We start from the raw sequence: 19038 nt of genomic DNA on the forward strand, positions 1-19038 counted from the left end.
TCTTGTGAGGGTTCACGTATCTATAAAAAAAGCTAATTGTACAATTGATCGGATTATATATCCAAGCACATCGACATTGTATTATAGGACTATACGACTAATCTTTTTTCTCAATTTTTGAATATTTTATTTTTCAACTCTAACAAATATATTTATTCTAGAATGGTTTAATTTTATCCATTTTACCCGAAAAAAAAGCATGCGATGCACAACAAGAACGAATTCACACCGCACTTTGAATTGGGCACCAGTCCTCGTAGAATCGAGCATCTAGAAGCATGCATTCTAGGTGAGTCATACCAAAATCCATTGACATGATATACATGTAGAGAGAGAGAGAGAGAGATACCAAGTAACAAAATCCTATTTGTCAAAAAAAATTCTCCAACAAATATGCATGTGTGATTACCATCCTTCACATCAAAATTGTATTGAGAAATAACCATCTCCTTCTCTTTCCATCACCATCATCTGCATTAGCGTGTCATGCAATGCATCAGTTTTTCTTCTTGAAATCAAATGCTTGAAATAAAACTTCATTGCTGGCTCCTGCACGAAATCCTTGGTATCGAGAAGTTTTGGGCTCAACACAATGGTCAACATCTGGCCTGGCCCGGACTTCCGCTAGGGTTCGGTCACGGGTCGTAGTCGGACAGCGGCACGGATCTTGACTCGCCCCAATTCACCGGCTCTCGACCGGGATCGGGGGGTTTGTTTGCGGGCTCCTTCCACCTTCGAGGAAGCTTCCTCGGTGGACACGGTGGCGATCTCCCAGCTCTGACCATCGTCAAACTTGAATCCCTCTTCTCCTTTTCTTTTTTTTTTTAAGTCCCATCTTCTTGCTGGGGTGGAGAATTTTATTATTAGAAAGAGACCTAATCACTGGTTATCGTCTCTCTCGCGCCCGAGGGTCGCCGGCCGGCTGGCGTTTTCCCAATTGGATCTTTGTCTCCCCCGCACGTACCCCACACTCCACGCGGGGATCTTGATGTCGGATCTACTGAAGAGCATCGTAGGAGAGGAGGGATCCCGCGTCGTTCGGCGGATCGCGATCCCCTCTTGCCGGTTCTTTAATTTTCGTAGACAATAAAGGTGGGTAGGAGGAAAGATTTTGGTGGTAAGATTCGATGTGTTTTTATCTTCTTATCATTCCCAAGTCTTCGAGTGTTTGGACTTTTGATATGGGTCATGTTTTCTTCGCTTCGATTCTGAGTATATGTTGTCTTGATACCGCATCGGCAATTGAGGGATTTTGTTGCTGCTGATGAATCTGAGTCTGAATTAGTCGAAATTTGATTCAATGTTTGTCTTGGATGAAAATTTTCGGTTACTAGTTTCTCGTAAAACGTTATGAATGCTTGAACTTGTTTTTTACTTGTTGGACAAAGTTACATTGTCGTATGTGTTTTATAACTGGATCTTCTATTATAACCTCAGTTGGGAAGTTCTGTTGCTCCCTGAGGAATCTATTGCATATGACCTTTTGTTAGTTCCCAAAAGAAAGTTGCTTTTGGTTAAATCTAGGAATGAAGCTCTTAGCAGGGATTCTCAGCTACCAAGATCGATGCTGGAGACAAGCTTCCCATGAATATCTTCCCTATTTTTAAACCTGACCCAAGCAGCATGATGTCGAAGTATCCTGTGTTTCTGTAGTAGATAATTTGATAGTTGAACAGACAATTAGCATGTAAGATTAAGTTTGTAGTACACTGTGCCTCAGATGTGGGGAATTCAGGGATTTGAAAGCTCTAAGCCTGGCTGTAGGACTCCTTGAGTTGTAGATTGGATAACAAACATGTTCAGCACCACAATAAAAAGGAGAAAATATAAGAAAATAACTCATAATAAGAGGCATAGGAATTTGCATCTTTGGCATTTGACTACGTCTTTTTTTGTTGGGGGGGGGGGATTGAGGGATTTAATAAATTGCATAGCTTATTAGGGTTAATTTTACCACCAAACAACTGTTCTCCAAGCTCCTCCATTCTTATGCACATTGCCTAAGAGAATCACCCAAGAGAGATTGACACAAGGAATCACAAAGAAGGCATACCGACAAAAGAAAATCTCTCTTAGAATTGCAAGAGAACACCTAGTATATAACTGAAGAAGCATAAGAACCAAGACAAAGTGAGCACCCTCGATTCTTCTTTCTTCTTCCTCGTACTCTCTTCCTTTATATCCCATCCACTTACAACTATGACACCACAATCCATGAAACATGAGCTTTCTAGTATTATGGGGACAAGCATGTCATTGCATTAATTTGTGCCTTCTTCTCTCCTTGTGTTACCTTGGATTTGGACTTATTCATGGACTCTACTTGCCTACTGTGGCAATAGGTATCATGCCACAACAATCATCATCTTGGCATGCACTGCTCAGCCAACAAGAACGCAATTATACACCTCAATAAGCCATATTTGATAGCATCCCTTCTTCTTGGGTTGTGACTATCTCATCTTTGCACAAGATTTGAACTCGATCTTCGCTCAGATATACTCATCCTACCTTGTTTGTCTGTATCTTGTAGAAACTTTTTGTAATACTTGCAATGTGCTATTATAACAAAAGTGACTCGAGATGATTGTCTGCCCACCAGCACAACACCCTCGTTTAACTTTTCCAACACAATGCAGTTGCCATTGGAACTCCTTTTTTAACTGTGTTTTTGGTGGATTTATGCATCTCATTCTTCATTTAAACCATGGTGCTGCCTGCCACCTTTGCAACTCCACCTCATGCCGAATAATGACAACCCTTGGAGTATACCTAGCAAGATTAGATTCTTGGACATTTGAGGGTTATATTGGACCCCACTGAGAACACATTGCTTGGTAAACATTTTCAATGTTAATGTCCCTATTTGGCTGAATGAGAGTGCCTTCTCTTAAGAAGAATCAAACCAAATGTAATAAACATGACAAAAATCAGCCAAATCTAGAAGCCACCAATTACTGTAAGCACTAAGACCTACAGAGATAGTAAGAATGTATCTATCATCACCATTGTTAATACTCTTCAATACAATTGCCACATCCAATACCCATTATCATTCTTCTTCTTGTGCACATTGCAGATACTCTTGTTTGATGTGACTATGCTACCCACAGTGATAACAGTGCACCACGGCCTTTCTGTTAGATCAAGATATAGATTGTGCACACTCTTAAATCCCCTTTTCACTAACTTTTCCTTTCCCATGTTTCTCGAGATACCAACAGCCATCTTGATTGTCCTAAAGATGAATCTTTTCATTATGTCTGCTGTGCCATCTTTTAACTTCATTGTGCTTTGGCCATAAAAAAGGATAATCATCATGTGCTTGGAAAAAGGCCTGTATCTAAGTGGGACTGGGTGATCTATTATATGAATACAAGGCTTGTGAACAAATGTTAAAGCATGAGAGAGTACCAATTTTTCAAACTTTGCTGGGATTGGCTGCATTGCTTGAGATAACTGTAGGGAGAGAACTGAGAATGGAAACTGCACAACAATAATTAGCTAAAGAGAAGCAAAAGGACAAGTCCAATCAAATATGCAAGAATCTAGTATGAGAAGCTGAAAGAACTCAAGGTCCCATTAGTTGGCATGTATCCACTTCTAACACAAGTTTGCTAATCTCTCTCCCGCTGCCCTTCACTCATACCCATGACACTACCCTCCAATGGGACATGAGCTTTTCTAGAGGAGGCAATTTAAATTCTAAGATGGATTCTGCTCTTAAGGCAACATTAGGAGAGAGGCATTGCCTTGTTGCTTTCTAAAAGGTGAGCATGAGGTTGTGCCATAACATGCTTATGTCCTTGTCACTAAGGGTGTAAATGAACCGAAGGTGAGTGAGCTAGGGCTTGCTCGAGCTCAGCTCAAATTGTTACATGATTGGCTCAAGCTCTGCTCAAGCTTGAGTTGAGCTACGATGGCCGAGATCAAGTTCAAGATTTTTAAATCCCGAGATATCAATTATTTTGATTAGTGACTGAGATCTAGATGAATTGAAATCTCCGTTTATATCGATATTATCAACTACATTTAAGTATTTGTTTTTGAGATTTATTTGTTAAACAATGATTTAAAAAATAATTGAAAAAGTATAGACTAGTATGAATATATTGTATCGGCTAATATCTTGGATTTTGTCAATTTCTATCGACCAAGATAATAGGGCAAAATTTTCATACATCATATTGAGGTGTAGCTTATTACTGATACAAACCAAGATCTCGGCCGAGATAAAATTCTTGCTCAAGTTTGGCTCATTTAAACTCAACCAATGGTTAAGGAGTGGAGTTCTTATTTCATTTCGAAACTGGGGCACCCCTGTTCGTGTGGCCGTGGCCTGCGGAAGAGAGGGGGGCTCGAAAGCCCTCTCACCCTCTCTCTCCCTCCCTCCCTTTCCCTCTCCCTCTCTCTACCCCCCCCCCCCCCCCCCTTCTCTCTCTTTTGAACGAAGTCCGCCCTTTTTTTCGTGCAACCAGAGGAGAGGGGGTTGAAAGCCCTCTCTTTGCCTATCTCAGCCTCCCTCTCCCTCTCTCCCCTCCTCTTTTTAAGTCCCTCTCCCTCTCTCTCTCTCTCTCTCTCTCTCTCTCTCTCTCTCTCTCTCTCTCTCTCTCTCTCTCTTTTCAACAAAATAGGGTCTCTTCCGCCCCTATTATCATGCAACCTGAGGAGAGGGAGCTCAAAAGCCCTCTCTCCCTCTTTCGGTCTCTCTCTCTCTCTCCCTCACTCTCTCCCTTCGTCCCTCTTGCCCCCTTCTCATCCTCTCTTTCCTTCTCTCTCTCCCCCTCTCTTGTCAACTCTAGCTATGTCGGTATGGGCCCAGACAAGCATGGTACCATATCATACCATTGAGCAACCGGTACGAGTCCTAGTACTAGCATAGCATACCTTGGTACCTCAATATATTTGGTGGGTGCATGAAGGATAGAATTAATATCCATGGGAGTTGCACTAACATTGTCCCAGTCATGCAGTAGATCATTGTTCTACTAGTTTCAATGTGAGTTCTTTTTATATTCAACACTAAATCGTAACCGTCGGTTACTTCCTAGACCTCCATGAAATGAGGGTTAGATCCAAAAAGATAGATGACGTAATTGTGGAGCAACCTATAATAGAATTAGAATAACTGGCCTAATCAGCTACAGTCTCGTGGGATGAGGCTGATGAGCATCGAGGAAATGAACTTTGAGCATATGTTTCTGGGATGGTTTTATGATGGCAATTCTGGGATTTAATACTATTAAAACCTGAGGTGCAAATGCTGAAGAGAGTGTTCTTTATAAGTAGTGGTGCATAATGCTAGATATACAAATATAAGAATTCGCACCAAGGTTTTAACTTCTGGATCTTGACAATCTCCGTGGCTGAGTTATACTGATATAAACTGAGATTTGGTTTATCTTGGTCAAGATGGAACGCTTAATATTTTTTATTCTTGTTTTGAAATATTTAATGAGCAAGATGTTCGGATATTTGCTCAGCTGATATATAATGACTGACATTAAATTGTCAACCCATATTAGTGGAAAAAAGGATTATCATTTTACACGTTAATTTTTATAGTAAGTGTTGAAAATTGATAAAAAATATATATTAAAATTATCATCCATTATACTAATACTGACTTGGATGATATCTAGTGACACCTGAACTATGTTAGCTAAAAAACAAAAGTCTGATATTCTGTACTAGTTGTGTCGAAGGGTACCCCATGCAACACATTACATGCATTTTGGCTGAGATGAAAAACATGAGTCCCATCTAATTTAGTGTAAGGAGACAAGGGCTGTATGACAAAGAAAAGTGTCTCATTAAGCATGCAATGACCTAATGTACACTTCTATACTTGATTTTTGCCAACATAATGCATCTTATCGAGAAAGTATTATTATTTTTTATTTTTTAAGGTTGTATTTGTTTGATGATGCGTCTTTGTTAAGGACTGACTTTGTTTGAGTTTAATATGGTGCATCAATTGGTTAATAAGACTTTTCCCCTTCCAAGTCTCTCTTTTAGCGTAGAATATTATTATATCTGAAATTGCCGACCAGACTTCGGGTCTGTTGACTGGCACCTCACTCCTCAACACATGTTGGGGGGAGGTTCTGGGTTCCACAGTGGCGTTCCACCATTATTCTCTGAAAAAAAGACATTACATTACATTCAAAATTTCCAAGATAGTTTAGTTTCTTGAGCGCTTTTTCTTTTTTCTTACTAATAAACTGTATTTATATTGGCTTGGATATGCAGATGCAATCTGAAAGGGAAGACTTGGAAATTGAGATGGAGACACTTGTCAGTTCATCACAATCTGCAGTAAAGACACCACACGTAGAGATACCTCATAATGTGTCACTTTCAAATGTTGCTATGTCATGGACCCTTTCAAGATTATTTGAACGACTATGGAAGAATGTAAAAGTTGTTATATTTACAGCGAAGATCAATATGTTGCTACCATTTGGACCCATGTCGATCATTCTCCATTACCTTACTAAAAATCATGTAAGTATGCTACTATTACTTGTTAGATTTAGTGTTATGGTTATTCTAGACTACCTGTTTTTAGTCCTCTACAAGGTCCGCATTCTCGATGCCGGTACCGTATCAGTACCTTATTGGTATGGTACAATACATCTTTGTACCAAAATAGCTTTCTAACCATTTTCTCAATTTTTATCTCGGTACGCCTCAGTACGGGCATTACTGAGCTTGTACTGACTTGAAGGTATGTTTCACACCGGTTTTCTTCCGGTACGGTATGCTTCATATTGGACAGTACGGAGCGGTACGGCAGACCATGCCTCTACCACTCCTATTAGTAATATGGGGTGAAGATCTGTAGTCTTCCAGCCATTTCAATTGAATTGAGAAATAATTAGTGAACTTGCATGTATATCCACCCTATCTTACAGGTCATCTGTCGTGATTTGTGGGGCTAATCGTTGAAGATATTCTAGGTTCGATTATTAGTTGATCTCACTATTGGTGGGTCCAGATTGTATAGTCACTTTTGCAGAATACAAATTACACTTTTCATATTCTATGACATTTGATTCAGCTTGCATAGAGGACTTAAATTGACAGATGGAAATTATTTGTGATGTACCTTTGCCCCCTTTTCTAGGATAAAAACATCAAAAAGTTTACTTTCTCATGTTTTCTTTTATTATTATTGTTATTAATTATTACTATTACTATTATTATTATTATACTACGTTGCAGGGACTGGTTTTTTTCTTCAGTTTGATAGGCATAACTCCGTTAGCTGAGCGTTTGGGTTATGCGACTGAGTAAGTCTTGCTGTTTGTATGGAATTGTTTCTTCTTTTTGTTTTGGGAGACTTGTCTATAATTATTTCATGAATTTGCCAATTGACATGCTGCCATTCTTATGGTGCAGACAGCTTGCCTTCTACACTGGACCCACAGGTAGACATCATTTAGAATTATGTCCTCTTTTTTAAATGGCTCATACACTTTTTAAATAGTAGATACTACATTATTTTTCTTTTATTCCTAAGCCTGTCTACCTGGAGCCAGATTTCCGTTGCATGTCAATGACGTATATACATTATGGTGATTGCAGTCGGGGGCCTTCTAAATGCTACATTTGGAAATGCAACAGAGATGATCATAGCTATTTATGCATTGAAACATGGAATGATTCGTGTAGTCAAACAATCATTGCTAGGCTCTATATTATCAAATATGCTCTTAGTTCTTGGTTGTGCTTTCTTCGCTGGTGGGATCGTTCATTCCAAGAAAGATCAGGTCTTCAACAAGGTAGTGATTTTAAACAGTGAATGCAGTTTTTGTTCGATTCATTAGCAGATCTTTCTTGTTTGATGTCTGATAGATAAATACAATTAAAAGGCAGCATTCATCTACAACAGGCAGCTGCAGTCGTAAATTCAGGGTTGCTGCTGATGGCTGTAATGGGCCTACTGTTTCCAGCTGTTCTTCACTTTACACACTCAGAGGTGCAATATGGAAAGTCAGAGGTTTCTCTTTCAAGGTTTAGCAGTTGTGTGATGCTCGTAGCTTATGCTAGCTACCTTGTTTTTCAACTGAAGAGCCACCGCAACCTTTACAGTCCAATTGATGAAGTAAGTTATCTGACTAAACCTGAAAGATTTGAGTTAAATTACCATTTTAATCTGAGTAACTGTACAAATCCACTGATGACAGCTATGGTTTCTGGGTCAGCTTAAATTTTCACTTTGGTCCTTCGAAAACGATCCATGCTTCCAGCTGATCTGGTTTGAGAATCAGCACTCAGGAATAAAAATGCATATTTTACATGAGCAGAACATGTGAAAATATTGACTACAAATATTCACGTGTACAAACATTGTATTAATTGTGAAATTGCTGGAGAAGGCATATTAATAGTGAAACTATTTTCTTTCATCCAATGAAAATTCAATTTAAGTTTGTGATTCCAAACTATTTGGATATGTTTGGATAAATACATTATTATGACACCATTACATGTGTTTTGGCCTGATATCTTTACGCTATGGTTTCTAGTCAGTTTACTGTCTCTACTTATGAACTGATAGTCTTTTTTCCCCTGATACATCATGTCTTTTACATATTCCTTGTTGGAACCTTCTCTCCCCATGGTGATGCACCATAATCTCCCGCTGTTTGACAGGACAAGTCGTTGATGATGATCATTTTTGAAAAATCACTTAGACATGGCATGGAGCACTATTTTCCTTCCTGACAATACACTGTCTTTCGAGGCGGAGATCTATCACTCTAAGTCTCTAACTGAATAATTATTATAAAATGATGCCTCAAGAACTATTTGTAATAACCTTAGTTATCTGACCTATCTTTTCCTAATTACCATGTAAAATATTAGTATGATTTTCTAAATAAGTAACAAAAACCCATTGGTGCTTCATATGGGAGATGAGCTCTGTGCAGACATTTCTCTAGACGCATCACTCTTCTTGGTTGTCAATCATAAGTCACCAATGATACATCAATTATTGTGCTCATTAAGTTTTTTTCCCAAGAGAGCATAGGAATAAGAAAAAAAGATTCAGACAGTCCTGGCGTGTGCAGACGTCTGAAGTTGACTTTGGTTCTATCATCAGCAGAAACAATTTTAAATTCTGTGGAGGGCCTGGGGCCTTTAATTGTTAATATTTTTGTGTTATATCATATTTTTTGCTTTATATGATTATCGAGAATGTCAAAACACCGAGCCCAGGAGATAGAGATAGGGCTTGTTAATTATGGTTATTGTTAATAGTCACTTACCGAGAGATTTGAAGTTGTAATTTTCTTTTGTGTCAGCTTTAATTGTTATTATGGTGTTCCTTATAGAGTTTCGGTGTATCAGGACTCCTGTTTTCAGAACTGCTAGATTTCATGTTTTCTATAAAAACACATTTCTAACTTAAAACTGATTCTTCGCTCATCTTCTTTTCAGTCAGTGAATAAATCATTCCCCCTAATAATGTAGTAATTTGATTTCCTTCTGCATGCAATATTTTCATGTTTATGCATGAATCACTGTTCAAGATTCTAATAAAAGGAGCCTTTCTTGCTTCCCTCTCTTGCATCATTCTGCAACTTGTTCTATATTCTGATTGCTGTGGTTTAATCGCTTTTAAGGACTAGACTTTGCTTCAATTTTCTTTGAAAGCTTCCTTTTTTTTGTTAATTTCTGTTTCCTTATCAGATAGATAATCTATGATATCATATTTTCTAGTTAAGATGTTTTCGTAGAAGACCAGAGAATCAGCAACTTCAGAGAAGCATTTTGTAATTTTAGTTTTCAGTGTAAATGACTTGCGATAATGCCAAGTTCATTCTTATCCATCCATGCAACTTTTGTCAATCTTGATAGTTTTGTTTATCTATATGTGTATGTGTGCATATATAATTCTTGTACATTTCAATAATTAATGGGTACGATAGGAAGACAGGCAGAACGAGGATGATCCTGATGAAGTGGAAGTTCCGGAGTTAGGCCAATGGGAAGCAATTTCATGGCTTGCTGTTTTGACCATTTGGGTCTCCATTCTTTCTGAATACCTTGTTAATGCCATAGAGGTAATAAATGATTCAGTTCTTTTTCTATCTATTCTTAATTGTATTGTTCATATCTGTTTTGTTAGGTTTTATAGATATCTCTTTAGTCTTTACAGTTCGGATATTGAAAAAAAAATTGGATTTACAGTCCGGATATTGAAAAAAAATTTGGAGAGAGGGGATTTTTGCATCTCTCAATCTAACAGTTGAATTGTTTATTGAAAATTGAAATAAATCCACACATATCAGGAAGGTTTGGAGAGTTTCTTCAATAGGGTCTTAGGGTTTAAACAGGGGAGCCATGTGCCTTGTATTTTCAGATTTTTGGAAGATTTATACACAAGAAAGGATTTTTTTGTGTGATTTCTTGCTCTCTCTCTCTCTCTCTCTCTCTCTCTCTCTCTCTCTCTCTCTTGGCGCGTGCACATGCACATGCTTCTTTTCCTGTTCTATCCATTTTCTCAATGTATAGCTTTTTACCTGTTGGAAATTGATATTTTTTGCTGTTTATGACTGATTTGCTTGGTAAGTAATCGAACCATTAATTAACACTTCATTTGTTCTCATGCACATGCTAGAGGCCATATTTGATCTGAATGTTATTTCTGATTGAAAATCTTTATATTCTTTGTGCTGGAACTTTATGACACTTAGTCTTTTTTGCTATAAACCTGTCCTAAAGTATAAACCTAATATAAAGCCATCCTGTTCTAAAGTACAAACCAAATATAAAGCCATTGTGACAATAGTGCATATAGATCTAATGACACCACTGCAAATTGCTATTTTCTGCTTACAGTTTGTTGAACAGCACTGTTCTCCATTCTTTAAACCAACCTAAACCTACAAAAAGCTCCTAAACACTTGATGAGCAACCCCTGACCCTTGGGCTCCATCAGTATTGCCTATTTTATATCTTGAGCCTCCCAATCCATTACCAAAGCTACTTTAGTACTTTGTGAGCTAAGAGGATTGCATTTGGAAGATAAATGGTGAGAATTATTCTAGTCAAGGGCCAATCCAAAATTCAAAGAGGTGGTAATGTTTTCTTTTTACATTTTTTATATACAAGCATGCTAGTGCTAGGTTTTTCTTTTTATAACACTGAAATTATGATGAACAGACATACAACCTGGTTCAAGAAGAAACTTGTGGAACCGTGCTTGAATAAGAATGAATAGAAGAAATTTGGGGGAAAGGTGTTTTCCCAATTTTTTTTCTCATTCAAATCTAATAAATCCAAAACTAGCCTAATTGAATTCGAGTTTTGATATTGTCATGTGATTAATAGTTTAGACATCCCTTAAATACAGTATACTTTCATGTAAAATATTGATTATTCAAATTATATTTTCAGTTAATTGAAATTTTGAACTTCATCTTTTTTTGTATTGTGAGGATCTTATGTGTAGGAAACATGTATTTGTCTAAGGTTCAGCGTTGTTAAAATAGTGTACTTTGTGCATTTAGGTTGTCCTTAAAAATTTTTGTTGTCCTTAAACATGTCTGCTTAATTTGACTAAAATAGCTACTGATAAGCATTCAAATTCTTGTTTAATTTATCAGAACATGTCTTTTTGCCAATAATAACAACTAACAACTAAACTAACATACTTTAGATAGAAAAAGGGATTCTGCTAATGTATGTTAGTGTGCACTGAGAGAAAAGCTTCAATGTATATTACTATGTGGTCGTTGTATCTTTTGGATTTAGCTCATATTGTTCCATATTAACACATGTTATTGTTTGCATAATGTTGTACCTTGCCAACCTAGAACTGCCACTAGCATGACTTACAATGCTTTAATCCTTTCTTGTGTCCTCTTTATTTTTAATTGCTAAAAGAGTTTTGTTTAATTATTAATCTATATTTTCTCCATAAAAGTTAGATTCTCAAGCTGTATAGTTTCAGGTTTCTTGATTAACATATTTTTTCCTTTATCATACTTTCAGTTAGAAACTACAAACTAACAAGCCTTTTACTAATGGATCTAAAAATCTTGTTTTGCTACTTATCGTATCAACAAATATCTTTGACCATAGAGCCTTCTAATTCTTTCACTATTCTGTCCAGTCTTTTATAGTGTGGAAACCTTGCATTTATGATGAATTTGTTAAGAGATTCAAGGGTTATGCTGGATGCTAACATCATTGCATGTATACCTTAAACATAACCATCAAGCCATATCCCAAATATTTTATGATGAATTTATGAATCCTCATATCCAATAACTCCTATTTAGGACCAACCTTGATGTTATGGGGGATATGCTAATATTCAAACATATCAAATTGGATCCATTTCTTCAAAGTTTAACATGTTTTTATGACTGGATGCCATCCTAATGTTAACCTTCGACCTTTCCCATCTGAGGTTGGGACTGCAATGGTGGTTTTGACATTGTTGCATGTATCTGGAACTTAATTTCCATCATCACCTAGCTTCCATGTCTATAGAGTTAGGTCTCTGGTGTTTGTATGTAGTGGTCTAGATTTTCATGGCAGTAAAAACTCTCCTGTCCAGTGGGACCTGCCCTCAGGCTGGGCCAGAAGCCTCGTCTCCTTCAACTGATTCAAGTGATTCAGTCACTAGGAAAGTAATCTCACTTAAATAGGGAATATCTAAAACTTAGTAAAAATTACAACGCTAAATTGAAAGTCCTTTTTTTATATCCAACACACAAGTATGCCTCCCTTATGAACAATAAAATCCAGTGGATGGTTTGGAAGGCTTCTAGATGCTTCTAAACCAGAAAAATCCCATTCAGTTTTTTATTTGAAGATACAGAAATTATGCTGGATGCAGCTGACTTGAGGTAGCTTAATTGCCTTATCCAAGCATCTTGTCACAACTGCGATTTTCGTTGTAGTGTGATGTATCAATTGTCAATTTAACTATTATTTTTAGATGTTTTCTTGTTTGTATTGTATCTGACCTTTTTCAGGAGTTTAGTAGTGAAGATAACTCTGTATCTCTGTAAGATTTGTTTCTAATTCATTTCGATCATCAGAACTCCAACCTTTTTATAAAACTATATATATATATATATATTGAAATATCAATCTCGACTTCTCAATGGTACACAGCATACTCGGATATGCTTTTCCATATCCATTAGTGATTTTTATTTTTTTTAACATATTAGAGTGTGAGCTGGGCGCAACTCTAAGGTTTCTACATTTGGACCGAGTGGCTACCATAGGTTTGAAATACGGAAACAACCTTTCCACACGCAGGGTTAAGGCATTAACATATTAGCCATCCAAAAATATTGAAGCGTTCTTGAATGTTCCAAGCCTTTTGATTGAAGATTGTTCTTATAGAATGATGATAACTCTATAAATAGCTTACCATGTTGTCTGGTTCGCCTTCAGGGAGCATCCGACTCATTGAACCTGCCCGTGGGATTTATTAGTGTCATTTTGCTTCCTATTGTTGGCAATGCTGCTGAACATGCAAGTGCAATTATGTTTGCCATGAAGGATAAACTTGTAAGTGATGTGAAGCGTATTCATATAACTGAAGTCATTGCGTGTTAGTTTTTTCTATATACCTCATCCTTCTTTTCCTGCAGGACATAACATTAGGGGTTGCAATTGGATCATCTACACAAATATCGATGTTTGTGGTAATGCTCTGAAAATTTTTACAGGTTTATTATGCTGCTAATATTTGAATGGATTCTCAGTCTTTCAGCAGTTAAGGGCCTGGGGCTTTCCTACCTGAAAAACAGGCTCGGGAACCTTCCTTTGAGGAGATGGTTTATATCTAGGCGCTGAAATATTCCAGCTGTATAATCATAATTAATATAGTGCATTTATTCAATTGCATCTTCCTATCATAAATATAAATTTTAAGGCTTAAAATGACTAATGAACTGGCACTACTAAATGGAGAGCTTCATTATTGATTGTTTCCCATCTCCCCCTGTCAATATTTTTATCTACACTTAAGAAGAAGATTATTTTGCTTAAATGAATGAGAGGTGGGGATAATTTAGGTATTGGTATATCTTAGCCGTTGAGCAGCAAATAGTCAATTTTTTTTAATGATCTTACAAGTAAGGGTGGGTAGGAAACAGAAGATGCTTATACTAAGGCTGCTTCTCATTGATGAATTTGAGAAATATCTTAAGCGGGAGGGAAGGAGCAAGATAATAATGCCATTAATAGCAACACTATCTCTTAGTTAAGAAGGAGATTGTATTTTGGCCATATGTAATTCTGTAATGATGGAGGAGTTAAGATAACTGGTGCTGCATGATTTAAAAAACAGTAAACCTTTTAAATGACCAATCTTCATCATATAATCAATGGAAGTGCTTTACAATGCATAGTTGTTTTGACCCTATTTAGTTTTACAGATCATTTACTCTTACAGTACCCCAGACCATTAACTCATTAGATCTTAGGCCGTATAGAGCTAACTAAATAAGCTACAGAAATTCCTTCATTTCACTTATCTTGAGACGTGTTTACAGCTGTATAACTTCGTCAATATGTGGACATGTTTGGTGAGGTTAAATCTCTAATAGAGTCACTTCACTGAGCTACCATTGGACTTCTAATAAAAAGTTCAGTCCTAATTCAATCCAGATCCTATTAAAGGTCAATAAGATTATTATAGATCCTAAGTATATATACTACAGAAAGGCTGTTAACAACTCCAATTATGATGGAAAGTGCATAGGATCCCAAAGGAACCAAAATGTTGCTCCAACTGGGACGAGCCTAAGTTGATACCTGAATTTTCTTATAAGATACAGAAACCAGTTATTTGAATGAAGCTCCTGCGTCATATCCAGGATGCAGCAACTTTGCATAGATGCCCTGTTACTTTTGGCTATCATAAAACAGAACTTTGCTGCATCTCCAGTTACTACAAGAATAGAAGAAACTGATGTATGTATAAGCTATATATGATAATTGTCTCATAGATTATTAAATATCACTTGCTACTGGTGATTGCAGATTCCTTTCTGTGTGGTTGTTGGTTGGATAACGGGAAAACAGATGGACTTGAATTTTCAATTATTTGAGACAGCTACCCTCTTTATAACAGTACTGGTTGTGGCATTTATGCTACAGGTCTGTTCTCAAACTTTGAAATTTCTATTGGCAAATATTTACATTCATTTTGTTGCTTAAGCCTTAAATTTATTGATTATCATATTTGAAACATGTTAACTTGTTTGTTTTGAATAAGCAACACATCCTCTTAGATCATGCATCTGCAATGAGATTTAATTTTTTTTTTATTCTCTTATTTGCTGGAATTATCTTCCCCGGAAAGATTTTGCTTGACCAGCAATGCTCTTCTTTCCAACGAGGAAATTGTCTCCTTCTACCCAAGCCTATTGGAGTTTAGCAATCTATCTTGTACTTGAGGATGATAGGTCAGGGCATAGTAGGTTTTCTGAGGCTTGTAACTTGCCATTTAGTTAATTCATTTTCCTTTAAGAAATAAAAAAAAAAAGCAATGTTGTTCTGTAACTGAACTGATTCCATATTGTAGGTTATTTTGTTTGGTTGGATTGGTCTATGTCAAAGCTTTGAGAAAGAATTTTGCAAGATTCGTCGTCTTAGTACCGGACCCTATACCAGTACTATTCTATTATAGTGTCAGTATGTGGTACGGTATGAGATGGCAAGGCATACCGAGTGTTGGTACGGTACGAGAATGTATACTAGTTCGATACTGGTACCGTACCAACCAGTATGGTGAACTTTAGATTTTTAGATGTATGGTTATAGGTAGGGGTGTGAATGAGCTGAACATAAGCAAGCTAGACTTCGTCGGCTGGAAACTAGTTATGCCAAGCTCAAGCTCAAGTCAACCTAGGAAAAGCCAGCTCTAGCTCAGGTCATTAAATTACGACCCAGTTCAAGCTTGGCTAGATCAGGCTAGAAATAGGCTGAAGTTGAGACGATGCTAGTGAGTTTAGAGAGAGAATAAAGCATCATCTAAGAGACTTGAAGCGAGGGCTTCTGTTGTCGGAACTTGGGAATGAAGAAATCCTGGAAAAGAAAGAAGCCCTTGAACTCTATCCTCCATGATGATCCAGGTGAGGGAAGTGATGTTGGTGGTGGTGGGGCAGAGAGGCACAGGAGAGAGGAAAGCTGACAACACAGCAGTTAGTCAGAGAGGACCACTATAGAGAGGAAGACAAGCAGTATGGTGATGTAAATCAGAGGACTAAGGTAGGGGAAGGCAGGTAATGTTGCAGTGAGATGGAGAGGGCCATGGGAGAGGAACCAGCAGTGAGGTCTTGGGTGGCATGGAGCTGGGACTTGGGGAAGAAGAAGTTTGGGAGTCTCAGAGAGGAAGAGAGGACATCGAACCCAAGGGATGGGGATGAGGAACCTTAGGGCATTTGATGCCTTTCGCTATTATCTTATCTGTCAGATCATAATCTTGTGACTGAGATTTATTCCTCAAAATAGAACTCATCAAGATTTATCAATTTATTGAAATATTTTAATTTGTAACTGTTAGATAATATTTTACACTATATATCTGTGTTTACTTATAATTATAACATATATTCAAGCTATATGAAGCCAAATATGAGTGAAGCTGGATCAAGCTCGTCTTCGGCTCGTTTATTTTCGAGCTCAAAATTCTGGATAGTGTGACTCGTTTCATTGTTGTGGGAGCTGATATCAAGCTAAATATTTAGCTGAACACAAGCTGCACACGAACAGCTTGCTTGGCAATCCTAGTTATTGAGTCTCAACTTATTTCTTCATCATCTTGATTGATATCCTTTGCATGATATCTATTCCCTCATCCTTGCTAAAAGGGTGTTCTAATGCACGAGGTTCTCCGCACTATAGAGTCTTTGGAGGGTCAGATATACACAACCTTAGCCTCACATGCGGAGAGGCTGTTTCCATTTTTCGAAATTGTCACACCCAGGTCACAATGGAGCAAGGTTATTGTTGCGCGAGGGCCCGCCCTCTCTCTCATCCTTGCTGATTTTGAATTTTGATGATTTGGTTATCATCCACAAGTCCAGTTAGGGCAAATTCGTGCCTTGCCTTGTGTTGACTTTTCAGGCTTCTCTGATCATTTACACTGATTTCTGACTAATATTGGCAATCTTAATCTTGACATTGAATAAATGCAATCCCAAGATCGCTTGACATACCGCTGTTGTTTTTCTTTTAGTCGTAGTTGTCATGGCAGTCCCTTGCCTATAGATATCCCTGACTGCTAGCGAGTCATCTAGAAGAAAAAGAAGAAAAAGAAAAAGAAGCGAGGAAAAAAAAGGAAGAGAGAAGGAAGAATATGAATTAAAAAAAAAGCAGAGAAGCAAAAGGAGGACAAAAGAGTGAAGTAGAGAACATAGGGAGAGACAATGGGAATGAAAGAAAAGAGGGAGAAACATATAGATGTTTCTTTTGGAATAAGAAGGACAATGGTAAAGAATAAGAAGACGAAAGAAAAGGAAGGGCATGTCCTTGAATACATCTATAACTGTTACTAACAAACCCTATTCCTCCAATTTGGTGGTGTTGTAATTCTAATCCTTCAATAATTTTGTATATGTTGACTTGTTTTAAAAAACCATGAACTGAATTTGCTGTGTTTTTCTCTTTTTTTGCATATTTAATGCTGGTCCAAATTGTTCACTTAAAATAATGAGCTCCAAAGGGTACAAATGTCTTGAACTGCTGGTTTTGACATGGGCTATAAAATTTGTGAAATAGTTGTACTGGCTATATTTTAGAAAACAAAATGATGTCTCTATCATTTTGTCTGATAAATATTGTTTCTTTTTTTCTTTCAGGAAGGCACTACAAACTATTTCAAGGGGCTAATGCTTATTCTGTGCTATTTAATTGTTGCTGCCAGTTTTTTTGTGCATGTGGATCCTGCAGACGGTAAGTAAAGAAACGACTCAGACTAGGCTGTCTGGATATAGAGATATCCTCTGTAGATATACTATGACCTTAAGTTGTATTGACATAGAGATATCAAGCTGCCTGGGAATCAGAATTTGTGAAGCATACTAGTTTAATTTGTGCACAATGTTTAAAAGACTCAGAACATTGGTAAATAACTTTCTCCTGCAGATTCATGTACAATTGTCAGAATATGAGGACAGGGACTTGGCTATGAATGTTGTGAATATAACTGAATTTCTGAATGCATGCTAGCAAAATGGACAATTCACTCGAAGAGAAATTTGGACAAGATTGTGCTTTTGCCAAGCTCTTTACCGATTCTGTTCACTGTGATTTATTAGTATTTGTCTAGACAGCGGTAGTCTGGAATATTTGGAAACCGATCTAAGCAATCAAATGAACAGCATGAGTCTTAATTGCTGATTGTTTGATCTGGTTTGTTTGTCGTGCAGGTAATGTTTAATGCTGAAAAAGCCAGTTAGCCTTGCTTGGTGTCAACAGTACAAGATACATGCCAACTAGCACACTGTGAAACATGTTCTCCATAATGAGTTTTAAGGCATGATGGAATTGTAAAAGGTCCTCGATTGCTCAGCTGCTTTAGCTCCATAGCCTTATGTTGGCTTGATATTGTGGTTATTAAGAGAGGCTTCTCTTTTAGCTATGTTGTAGCAATTCAAGAGGTGAAGGTTTTGTAATCTTTTATGTATCTAATTCTTTCCTTACAGAGTCTGAATTCCCCTTGCCATGGAAAATAGCCTTCATTGCCTCAGATCTTGGGATTGTTTTTGTGAGGAATTCTGTCAGCATGTCTTCATTTTACAATGGTCTTATGGAGCTGGGTGTACATTATGACGTTGTACTAATTATTACCACTGGAATGCAACAACATGCACGGCATTGCAATATGCAAACAATATTTGTCAAATTAGAACTCATTTATAAGGTTGCATTGAGAATGGGGGTGATTGGAGGATATAATAGTGGAATAGAGGTATGGTTTTGTCTGTAACATTTACTGTTAAAAAACATTTGAGAATAAAAGGCTTGATTCAAAGTTTTCTAGACAAA

At 37.3% G+C, this 19038-nt stretch overlaps 1 protein-coding gene across 2 annotated transcripts; it reads left to right on the forward strand.

Moving 5' to 3' along the window:
* The first annotated feature begins 723 nt into the window (after nt 1-723).
* LOC120112355 (vacuolar cation/proton exchanger 3-like) lies at nt 724-19038 on the forward strand. 2 transcript variants are annotated; one of them, XM_039131455.1, is made up of 12 exons: nt 724-1117; nt 6253-6507; nt 7228-7295; nt 7405-7433; nt 7591-7787; nt 7898-8110; nt 9942-10076; nt 13432-13548; nt 13632-13685; nt 15028-15144; nt 17850-17943; nt 18420-19038. In XM_039131455.1, exons 2-12 carry the CDS (start codon nt 6253-6255, stop codon nt 18428-18430), a joined length of 1290 nt encoding a protein of 429 aa, XP_038987383.1. In that variant the 5' UTR covers nt 724-1117; the 3' UTR covers nt 18431-19038. The 2 variants fall into 2 exon arrangements, with proteins under 2 accessions (XP_038987383.1, XP_038987382.1); XM_039131454.1 differs by having other exon boundaries at nt 726-1092.

This window comes from Phoenix dactylifera, chromosome 11 (genome assembly GCF_009389715.1).
Source record: "Phoenix dactylifera cultivar Barhee BC4 chromosome 11, palm_55x_up_171113_PBpolish2nd_filt_p, whole genome shotgun sequence".
Lineage (NCBI taxonomy): Eukaryota > Viridiplantae > Streptophyta > Magnoliopsida > Arecales > Arecaceae > Phoenix > Phoenix dactylifera.

Coding starts and splice junctions, on each gene's coding strand:
- LOC120112355 (XM_039131455.1), top strand. CDS start 6,253: ATGCAATCTGAAAGGGAAGACTTGGAAATTGAGATGGAGACACTTGTC. Junction 7,788..7,897: donor AAGATCAGGTCTTCAACAAG/GTAGTGATTTTA, acceptor CATCTACAACAG/GCAGCTGCAGTCGTAAATTC. Junction 13,686..15,027: donor CACAAATATCGATGTTTGTG/GTAATGCTCTGA, acceptor TGGTGATTGCAG/ATTCCTTTCTGTGTGGTTGT.